Raw genomic sequence first — 12,257 nt, forward strand, 5'->3', positions numbered from 1 at the left:
GACAGTCTTTCCAACAAGTGGTGCTAGAATAATTGGATATGCAAAAAAGACCCTTGATACTTAACTCTTACCATATATAGAAGTTTACCTGAAATTGACCACAGACTACATCTGAAATCTAAAGCTATAAAACTTCCAGTAGAAAATATAGGAGACAAATCTTAGTGACCTTGGCTTTCTTAACCATGACATTAAAAGCACATAATATAAATTAAAATAATAAGCTTTTGTTCTTTGAATTACACTGGCAAGAAAAAAAATGCAAGCCATAGACTAAATTTTGTAAAACATCTAACCAAGGATTCGTTTCCCCCCAAAATAGTTGGTGCCTGGCATGTATGGAAAATCTCTTACAGAGCATCCAGACAAGCAGCCTAATAAAAATGGGCAAAGGATTTGATTAGATATATAATCAAAGAATTTCTGCAGATTACAAGTGGGCACATAAAACTGTGAAATGTCATCAGGAGAATGCGCCATGTGATACACCGACTAGATGGATAAAATAGAAAATATGGAGCATACCTGGGCCTCTAGGACTAGAGCAGCGGCTTCTAACAGAGCGTGCTCCGCTGAGAGTCAGGAGGCCTGCAGTCTAGGCCTGGCTCTCGAGGCTTCGGGAAGTCTTTCATCCTCCTGCCCCTACTGCCAAATGCCAATGACAGCTACTCAGTCTGCTTTACCAAGCTCTTGTGATGGTCAATGGAGACCCTGTGCAGCCACCTTGTAAACTTGGAATAAAGGTTATTCTGTCAAAAACTACACAGACATGAGTCTCTCTGGAAAAGTAATTTAAAGAAAGTACTAGGAAAGATTAATAATACCATGTTAGGTCTTTTCATATTTCCTTATTGCCCTTAAACTATTTTGAATACTTGAAAATTTTTTAATATTTACTTAAAAGGTCTACAAATACAAGATGTCCCCCCAAAATGTATACACACTTTGGATAAAGGCAGTGTTTATTAAAACACATTTCATTTTCAAAATGTAATAGAAATCAGCTGTTAAAGTGTGTATACATTTTGGGGGGATACACTGTATTTACAAAAAATGACTAAAAATAATATACATTTGTCTAAATTAATGTTTGCCATAACAACATTGTACTATTCTCTATGGTGCTAGGCATTACAATAATAAGTTGGTAAACTGTTGATATTTATTAATATTTTAATTATCATTAACCACAAAATTTGGCAGTAAAATTCACTTTTCACGAAGGCATGACATATGTGTTAACAACTCAATCCTTTTTTAAAACATGTTTTTATTGATGAGAGAGAATCATCGATTGGCTGCCTCCTGCACGCCCCTTCCTGGGGATGAAGCCCACAGCCTGGGCATGTGCCCTGACCGGAGTCGAACCTCAATCTGGTTCGTGGGTCGACGCTTAACCACTGAGCCACAACAGCCAGGGCAACAAGTGAGCCTTGATTTACTCCTTTTGCCTCTCCATTTCTCCTGGCAGCTTTGCAAGAATCCATGCCTTCAGTTTCTCTAGCTCCCCTGTGCTTAGCTCATGGAAAAGCCCTGGGAAGCTATGGAACTTGGTGCTCACCCCTAGAGACTGTAAGGCCGAGTTTGTCTCTTCTCCCCAAGAATGAAGGACGAGCTCGTCAGCAGTCCCGTGGCACTGGAACAGCTCGGGGAGTGCCCCATCACGCTTCTGCAGAGCCTAGAGGAGAGGACGGACCGGTGGAGAGGTTAAAGGACAGCATTCTTGGAATTCAGAGAAAGCGGGGAAAACTCCAATTTTGAAAGGGAAAAAAGAGAAAGGGAAAAAAGAGATTGTGCTGTCCCAGGTACCCACCGGGCTCTGTGGTGTGTGACCTGCATTTACTCCACAGAGGACTGTCTCAGACACTGTCTCAGACACGGTCCACGCATTTCCCAAGGAGACTTGGGAAGACAGACCTCTGGAGAGGGAGGCAATCAAGGGGAAAAATATGTTCTAGTTCTCATTTTTACGTCCGCCATTTCTGCTGTTGGTAATAAAGCTGCAACACTACCACAGTCATAATGGGGACGCTGCTGTGAAATAGCTGTCAGCAATGCAGTAGGTCGTTTTGATTCTGTTCATGAAATAAGCAAACAGCTAGAATCATCTAGGGTGTCCCCAAAAAATGTATACTCGCTTTACTAGCTGATAGCTCAATTTTAAAAATGAAATGTATTTTAATAAACACTGCCTATATAATTATTCAAAGTGTGTACACATTTTTTGGGAAACCTTGTATAGCAGCGGTTCTCAACCTGTGGGTCGCAACCCCTTTGGGGGTCGAACGACCCTTTCACAGGGGTCGCCTAAGACCATCAGAAAACACATATATAATTACATATTGTTTTTGTGATTAATCACTATGCTTTATGTTCAATTTGTAACAATGAAAATACATCCTGCATATCAGATATTTACATTACGATTCATAACAGTAGCAACATTACAGTTATGAAGTAGCAACAAAAATAATTTTATGGTTGGGGGTCACCACAACATGAGGAACTGTATTAAAGGGTCGTGGCATTAGGAAGGTTGAGAAATACTGCTGTATAGGAAGGATTCACATGTACCATAGATGCATTGTTTTTATCCTTCCCCTTTGACACCTGGTTTAACCATATTCTTCGTACAGGACATTTGGTTAATTACTGGCTGGAATAAACTGTATGACTAACTTGGCCTATCACCATGTTAATTGTTTTAGTTTCAACGTGTGAATATTTCATGTATTTTCCTGTTGTTTTTATTTTTAAAGCTGGAACTTACCTGGTAAACAGCAGAGGTTTTATTGAGGAAACTGGAAAGAGCGAACACTCCCGCCACATCTTGGTGATTCCTATACGCCACATGCATCGCCATGCACCCTCCCATGGAAAAGCCGCCTAGGAGAAGCAAGAGTTCACTCTCAGAACAGAACACGTGCAACAGTACTTCACAACAAGATCCATCTGTGCCAGTCTTCCGCAAAGATTTTATAAAAGCAGATGAAGACAGACCTTTAAAGATGTGGCACTAATTTAGTCTACTTCAATTTTCACAGATAAAGACCAGCTATGAGTCCCATCCATGTCATCACTGGGAAGGATATTTAATAAAAAAAAAAAGAGCTGGAATTGAACAAAGCAATTATGTTCAAGTAAAAAGATTTATAATTCAAAATATGAGTCTTAGTGCATTTTTTATACTTGTAAGTCCTCACAGTGCCACTAGAATTAATCACATGCATCTTTTGCCAAGTTAGAAGCTATACCTCTAGTGCCTACCACCAATAGATGCTTAGCGACCTCTGAACTAGGAAAGACACTCAAAAGACTGGGTGAGCTAGTTAAAACATTTTTGGATTACAATATTATTTTGAAAACTGCCTGATGATGGTATAATTGAAATATATATATATTTCATACACACACATATATATACACACACAAACGTTAAACAAGTTTAAAAAACAATGTACTCATTTGACAAACCTTATTGTCTTTTACGTGCCAAGCACTGTGCTGCTCATTGAAGATACCCAGATATATACACAAACCTAGCGCTCCCTTGGGCAGCACATGTGAAAAATACATGAACCCTCATATTCGAGGGGGAAACAGAGACATCATAATGGAGACACAGCAGAGAGGGTGACCCAACCTCAGGTTAGAGACTTGGTATGATATTCCCTGTCCTGAGTCAGAGTTATTTCATGAGAAATACAAAAAGTAAGCTGCACACTTGTGGAAATATGAAAATATACTACATACTTTGGTACAGAATTCAGAGCTCTTAATTTCCAGCTTCCTGCTTATTTCAGTTAACAAAGTATAAAGCTGAGCCCTCAGAGACTGTAAATTTGAATTTACTGCAATCTCCTTTAGAGATGAAGGGAGCTTTAGCCACAGGAGATCAGATGACCTGGGTAAGGCTGCACCCCTAATTTCAGCTGTAAAGCTAGGACTTGTGAAACCCAGATTTCGTGCTGATACTTAAAGTAGAAGTACTTTATCTGGGGCAGGCTGGTAATAGTATTCTGGACCCAGGATACAAATCTATGAGTAAAGATCACCAGCCTTGGGAAGTCCAGATTTTTACAAAGGGCGCAGTATGATACATACTACACCTGTGGCTTCCAGCAGAGAATCAGAAGGAAATAAGAGGGGCTCACCATGGATGGGAACAACTTGAAAGGCTCTTTCAAAACCACTCCCAGATGCAGATACATCTAATTAGAGGCTCAGGAATAAGCCTGCTGGGGGAGCAGGGAGCATAAATGTCTTAGAATTGTATGTAAACTTTGCATTTGTGCATCACATTACAAACAATGTTAAAAGCCACAGGCACCATTACCCACGAATTTGTGCATTGAAACATCTTTGCCGTGTCCCATTAAAACATGAAGAGCTTACTGTATACAAGATTATTTCATTTCCAGTAAAGTTAGTTGAACAAGAAGATCTCTAGGGTTTCCATCACATTTTAAAACCTATTCTATAAATGCTTAATAAGCACTTGTAAAAGTTCAAACAGCAAGGACTTTCAAAATTTACAGTTATTATAATTACAGAACTTTACTTTCAGTTTGGGAATAAGACTCCATACCTCTTAGAATATACTTTTAGCCTTTCTTTAAAGTTCTCAAAATCGATCTTAGCAAATGCTCACCTTCTACTTCTCTTATCTCCCCTTTTCACCATTTACTGACAAAATGAATTCAAAGTTGCTTATCAAACACATTGTTAACAACACAATTACATCTCTAAAATGAAGGGAAGATGAGAAGGGCCGGGGAGAGACCAAGAAGCCAAGAAGAACAAAAGAGAAAGGGAGGTGCAGCATAATTAGGGGTAAGACTGGACATTTGCTTCCCTGTAGCAAGGCAATACTCCTTAACAGAAGAAAGCAGACCAAATTGTACTGGAAACTTTCCCTAGCACTGAATTACTGGGTGGAATTTATCAAGTAGATCTTTACTATCAGACCTTTTACATGCAGCCACTTCTGCTCTGACTCTATAACCGTCCAGGGCAGAAGACAACCCCCACTAGACTATCAGGGTCATGTGAGCAGAGATTTTTGTATATTTTATTCACTGATGTGCCCTCCCTAGGCACGGAACAGTGCCTAGCACATAGTAGGTGCTTAATAAATACTTAGTGAATAAATGAACAGTCAATTGCAGTTCCCATCAGGATATTTCTGCAAGGTGACAAATTGACATCATCAGGACATGTAGCCCAACAACAACCACAAACAGAAAACATTTTCCACGTAGGAAATGTAATTACGAACAAACATAAATGCATCCTGCAAGCATTTAACCTCAAGTTCAATTTTCATAATTTACAAGGGAGACAAATGTACTCACTGAAATCTTATTATTTAAAAAATGTAATGTATGTCCCTTACCCATTTATACTCTCGGGAGGTAATCTGCAATTTCTCACCAGCCATCTCTGACAATGCAGTCACCTTTAGCATCGGACACTGCTATGAAAAGGGACTTTGTGTATTTTTTTAGAATAGAAAAACATTTAACACAAAGGACTAGTTATTTGAATTCAATTTCCATCTAAATGTCTAAAATGCAATATAAAATATACTGTCCAATAAGTAAATACCAAATAGTAAACTCATTGTAGGTAATGGTTATAATGTATATTTATAGTTGCTGGAAAAGTATTAAAATGTCAAGAGTTAACATTTCAACATACATTTAAGATTAACGAGCTGAATAAAACATGTTAAAAAATAATAAACCTAGTTTTTATGAACTCCTTAAATAAAATAAAACAGAAACAATATATAAAAAAACTGTACTGGGAAAAATAAGTTAATCTATCTGAAACAAAATCCAGAGAAAAAAATACTTACAACTCAAGTTTACTATCAATTGAAAAGGATTTTTAAAATGTAATAAAATCTGCCTCCCCTCCAAATTTCAACAATTCTTCCATTTAATTATATGTTATGCTTCAGACTGAACTGTGATAAAGTCTCAAAAGATTTAAGAATATATATTTGTATATTTTCTCACACAAAATTTATAGGATAACCAAAATATTTATCATCTATGCAAAACTGTTAGAACAGCAGTTCCACTGCTTGAAAATCCTGATAATAGCTGTTAAAGAAACATAAGTTGCTTAATTAAGACATACATGAGTTAAAAGCAAGTAGGATGCTGTCATTCTTAAGTTTTAGCTCCAAGAAAGAGCTGCAGAAGACACTTGTATTATTAAGTCAGGACAAGGGATCCAGGAAATGCTGGTGGCAGGCTTCATCTTGGTAATTCCAACCATCCCTTCATTTTTATTTTAAATCTTATAAAATCAATATATTAGTATACACCCATCATGTAAAGTGTTTCCATCATACAGACAGAAATAAATATCTCACTACTCCTACATAATTTTGACATTTTAAAAAATTCATGTTAATAGTTAAACACTCTAAATGTATAATTTTATACCTTTTTCATGTAATACTGATTTGAAAGTCTTTCAAAAGAATCACAAAACTCCCTAATTATACTTTTATTCATTGAACGCATACTTAATAAATGTCTTCTATGTGACAGTATACATAGTATTTAATGGTTACATAATATTCATCTGTATTAACAGACCAAAACTACCTTAACCATTACCCTCATGATGGATATTTAGAATTCTACTTAGGTATAACTCCAGAAGCACTTCTCCCTGCTTTGGAATTCTCATAGTATGCTCATATTATCAAAATTCTTATAATCTGGTCATATCATTTGTCAAGATCTATACATCCCAGATCAAAGTTAAACCTAAATTACATCAATTTTCTCTTAACAACAAATCATCACCACCTAGTGGCCAAAAAAGGAATCTCATTCTGTACAAAGTTCTTGCCTGAGTGCATGGGTCTGGGTTCTAGTCCCAGTGCTATTTTGCATTAGCCAACAACCTCTTGGATGTTTAGTTTCATCATAACTGAAATGAGAATAAGTTCCCACTCAACCTATTACAAGGCCCAAGAGAGATATATGAAAACAACCTGTATAATTTAAATACTAAATATGAAACATTATGATGTATAACGGTAATTTTAAACCTGTCAATTGTAATGTAAATGTCAACTATTTTAGTAGTATTACTACCATATATATTTTCTAAGCACAACAGTGCACACAAGGAAATTGATACACCTTTTCCACTTTGATTTCTCACATTATACGGGAACACATCAGAAGGAAAGGAAGCGTTCAAGACAGTAACGGGGAGGCAGACTGTACTATGAAATACACTTACATTCTGCACACTGGACACTTCACCTTGTTAATCAAACCAGAAGGCCGGGTTATGCAGGGGTGGGGAACATCCGGCCCGCGGGCCGTGTAGTGCCCTCAAAATCAATTGGTCTGGCCCTGCCAAGGCATTAGGGGTGAGTTAATTAAATGTTTGACCAAATACAGCAGGGTCATTTTTAAATTGATACTTTTGTATGGCCCGAGAATGATGTTGTAAATATCCAAATGGCCCTTGGCAGAAAAACGGTTCCCCACCCCTAGGATAATGTAATGTCATTAATAATTTTCTCAGAATACAGGACTTGTCCCAGGTTTTATTTATGACTATATTGCCAACATTGAGAACAAAATTCAAAAGTCACTATTTTATTGCCTGTGCTTCCCCTTTTCTTATACCTTTTGTAGAATCACGTTTGGTATAAACATATGAAATTAAATACACACACTTCTTATGTAGAGAGCGAGGACTCACAAATGTCTCTGAGAAGCACATTGCACTGAAAATCCATCCCTCTTATCAGACACTAAGCTAGGTGGTGAGCCTTGGCCCAGCTCTTCCTATCAGGGAATAGTTTATCTTTTCCACTAGGAAGGTAATATATTTCCATTGATAAAAACGAAAAACAAAGAGTGTATTTTCACTGCTAACACCTGGAGTCAACTGTCCTTACATATCCTCCTAATAATCCTTGTTTCCAAAAACTGACACAGCTCATGCATTCGTCTCTCACCCCTCTAGTGCAGCGGTTCTCAACCTGTGGGCTGCGACCTCTTTGGGGGTCGAACGACCCTTTCACAGGGGTTGCCTAAGACCATATTGCTTTTGTGATTAATCACTATGCTTTAATTATGTTCAATTTGTAACAATGAAAATACATCCTGCATACCAGATATTTACATTACGACTCATAACAGTAGCAAAATTACAGTTATGAAGTAGCAACGAAAATAATTTTATGGTTGGGGTCACCACAACATGAGGAACTGTATTAAAGGGTCGCGGCATTAGGAAGGTTGAGAACCACTGCTCTAGTGGCTCCACACATCTGCCTTCTTGCTATTCTCCTGGCTTCACACTGGCCGCCCTCTATGGTGTTAAGCACAGTCTTTCTAAAATGCACACTCTTCATGTCACTCTCTGCATATAATTCAAAATCCCTAGGGGTCGGGGCGTGCACCAAACTAGTATTTCCAGAGAGAGTCTGACATGCCTCTCGCTTTCTTTCATGAATGTTTCCCTCCTGTTTATCAGTCATATTCTGACTCATTCTTTGTAACTCAGTTGGAATCATCTCTCCTATGAAGCAGTTCTTAACTCCCTAAAAGGTTCAATACTTCTTTCCTCACTGCTCACCCTGTACCTTGAACACATTTTTACAATAACACTTGTATCGTATTAGAACACTTGACTTCTGTATCTCCCTCATTAGACTGCAACGTTTTTTATATATATTTTTTAATATTCCAGGGCTTAAAATTTTTATTAACAATTTGGAGACTGAATTTAGTATGAGAAGTACCATTTTTTACTTGACAGAGAGAAGGTTGGATATCACATACTATAAAAAATTGTTCCTAAAACACTAAGTTTAATAAAATGCCACCAATCAAAATAAAACCAGAGAAAGAATGGGCTCCCACCTACTCAAATATAGAGACTAGTTTTGTTTACAAAGTTACACTGGTTGCAATTATAACCACAGAGTGTATGTTGTGTGATATTAAGCTGGAAATTTTATCACATATTAAACAAAAGCAATAAGGACAGTTTGTGTACCTATTACCTCTTGTTTCATTTTCAATCATAATTTTCTAGTTTTTTCTCTCATAATTCATTTTTAAAAGTGACCTCCCATCATTCTGATGTGTGTTTAATAAAATTGGTCAGAATATCAAAGCATTTTTTATTTGAATTCCTATTGAATCCTTCATTAAAATGTTAATAGCACTTAAACCTTATTAACATGTAAATTAAGAGTACTAATTAGAATATTTTCTACTTTTTTATGAATGAAGTTTTACAATTTTATTTTAAAGCAATTTCTTATCCTAATATTTCCTTTTCCCACTCATCACATTTCTTCAGGACCGCATTACCATATAAATTCAGTAACTGGGGTTTCTACATCCAACTTCACATCTCTTCACTTACCACTTCTGCCAGATTAATTTTCCTAAATTAATTGCAATTAATTATATGACTCAAACACCTTCTTCAATCATCTCTCACCAATTATCCTATATAATAAAAGGCTAATATGCAAATAGACCGAATGGCAGAATAACCGAACAACCAGTCATTATGATGTGCGCTGACCACCAGGGGGCGTGCGCGAAACATGGCAGGCTTTGGCCGTGGCAGGATGGTGGAGCAGGTGAGCGGGGGTGCCAGACCAAGGCAGGGTGCCGGTGAGCCTCTGGTGGTTACTGAAAATTCTTTGCTCCCGCACCACGGTACCACCTGGCGCACACATCCGCTGCCGGCGCCAGAGCCACCGTTCGTACCCACTGCCAGCACCAATTGCTGGACACCTTCAGCGGGTGTGAGTGGTGGCTGCCAGCCCTGATCGCCCCTCAGGGCTTCTCCACCTCCCCCTGCTCCTGAGGGGCGACTGGGGCCAGCAGCCGCCTCTTGCACCTGCTGCCAGTGCCAGAGCCACTGCTTGCACCCACTGCCAGCGCTGGCCCTGCTTGCACCCGCGGCAGGCACCGGAGCTGACGCTTGCACCCGCTCCGATGCCTGGCTCCGTCCTGATGGCTCGGCGCCATCAGCGGATGAGAGTGGCGGCTGTCAGTCCCAATTGCCTCTGAGGGCTTTTCCACCTTCTCCTGCTCCTGAGGGGTGATCGGGGCTGGCAGCTGCCGTTCATAGCTCATACCCTCTGCTGGAGCCGGCCCCAATTGCTCCGTACCTTCAGTAGGTGTAAGCGGGGCCGGCACTGTCAGGGCGTGGGAGCGGTGGGAGCCGGGCTGCCCACAGACAGGGAACTGGGGGCCGCGGCAGGAGGGGCCAGGTGGGGGAGTGGAGGATGGGCTGAGACCTGCCCCTGTGCCTACCATAGCCTTGTGGCCCATAGTTCCTTTCAAGGTGCACGAATTTGTGCACTGGACCCCTAGTCTACAGAATAAAGGATACAAGGGAAACCAGAAAGAATTTACTGAGAGTCTAGAGGGCCCACGTGTTTTACAAACACCATCTTTCAGTAAGTAGAAAATGTATCATTAGCCCCTTTACCGTTGAGACAACAGAATCCAAATAGGCACTGATAGACTTAGACTGGAACCTGTTTTTGTCACTAACGGGCTCTTCAGCTTCCTAGTCCAGCTACCAGAGTCAACAAGGAATCTTCCATTCAAACAACAAACTTTCTGCTAAAACAGTGGTTCTCAACCTTCTGGCCATTTAAATACAGTTCCTCATGTTGTGACCCAACCATAAAATTATTTTCATTGCTACTTCATAACTTTAATGTTGCTACTGTTATGAATCGTAATGTAAACATCTGATATGCAGGATGGTCTTAGGTGACCCCTGTGAAAGGGTCGTTTGACCGCCAAAGGGGTCATGACCCACAGGTTGAGAACCATGTAATGTCCAGACAGACAAACAAGCACTTCTTTTTCTGCTTGTATGTACTGTTCATATACTTCACTGTGCCTACCCCTGCACACTATGAATAAAATTTTATCTGTACATCTCAAAATCTCCAATACCCCCAGCTGCCTTCCCACTAGACTACTCTAACAGCCTCAAACACCTATGATCTCTTCCCTGTGGTATTTAATTACTGAAGTCAACAATTCACTGATTAGGTCATTCCACCCGTGATAATTTTCCTAGGCACCTGCTCTGTGCCAGGAATGGCAATGAATCCTGGGAAATAATCCTATATAATAAAAGCCTAATATACTGGTCGTCCGTTCAACCAATCAAAACGTAATATGCTAATGATATGCTAAGATCGTTCAACTGCTCGCTATGACGTGCACTGACCACCAGGGGGCAGACAGTCGAATGGTTGACCAGTTTCTATGATGTGCACTGACCACCAGGGGGCAGACACTCCAACTGGTAGGTTAGCTTGCTGCTGGGGTCCAGATAGGCCAGACATGCCCTGGAGCCCTCCTGTGGTCCTTCCCCGGCACTGATCGTGCAACGGTGGGGTCCCTCGGCCTGGCCTGAGCCCTCTCACAATCCGGGACCTCTCAGGGGATGTCGGAGAGCCGGTTCCAGCCCGATCCCGCAGGCTAGGCCGAGGGACCCCACTGGTGCATGAATTCGTGCACTGGAACTCTAGTAATTAATATATGTGATCACTCTTTGAGGAGCAGGCAGTTATTGGGCTGTAGGGCACTCGTCATCGGCTGCTTTCTTTACAGTTGTCATTGTAAGTACCTCATGGGCTCTTCCAGATTGTAAACCATTGTGAGATAGCTCCTGTTTTATCTAGCTATGTGTCCCTTTGAGCATCTGACACATTGCCTGCACACAGGAGGAACTTAGAAAATATTTGGTAAACAACTGAGTATGATGGAATCGGTCATACATGCACACATTTTTAATTCTGTCCTGTAAGTATGTTGCCTAATGCCCTAGACCAGTGGTCGGCAAACCGCGGCTCATGAGCCACATGCAGCTCTTTGGCCCCTTGAGCGTGGCTCTTCCACAAAATACCACGTGCTGGCGCACACGTACAGTGCGAAGTTGACTTAAAACTTTAAGTAAGGTTTATTAAGTTAATTTTAGGGAATGTTGTGGAGTGAAAGAAGATGTAGTGTCGAGGATTGAGAAAGGTATGTTGAGATGGTTTGGACATATAGAGAGGATGAACGAAAGGAGATAGACGAAACAAGTATACAAGACGAGTGTGGATGGGAGAGTTGGAAGGGGTCGACCTCAGCAAATGTACCTCAATAAGATTGAGGACGTTTTTAGCAAAGGCCAGCTTAGGAGTACCCTAATTAAGTTAATAAAACCTACCTATA

General features: G+C 40.1%; 1 protein-coding gene across 1 annotated transcript in view; it reads right to left on the reverse strand.

Annotated features, from left to right (window-relative positions):
* Nucleotides 1–1,167: 1,167 nt before the first annotated feature.
* The window catches only part of LYPLAL1 (lysophospholipase like 1), a 31,805-nt gene continuing 20,715 nt past the window's right edge, over nt 1,168–12,257 (reverse strand). Inside the window, exons 4-5 of the mRNA XM_006094310.3 lie at nt 2,771–2,886; nt 1,168–1,678 (exon numbers count right to left, since the gene is read on the reverse strand). Of these exons, the coding sequence (XP_006094372.1) occupies nt 1,439–1,678; nt 2,771–2,886 (356 nt within the window). The 3' untranslated portion in view covers nt 1,168–1,438. The remainder of the gene's footprint in view (nt 1,679–2,770; nt 2,887–12,257) is intronic.

This window comes from Myotis lucifugus, unplaced genomic scaffold (assembly GCF_000147115.1).
Source record: "Myotis lucifugus unplaced genomic scaffold, Myoluc2.0 scaffold_133, whole genome shotgun sequence".
Lineage (NCBI taxonomy): Eukaryota > Metazoa > Chordata > Mammalia > Chiroptera > Vespertilionidae > Myotis > Myotis lucifugus.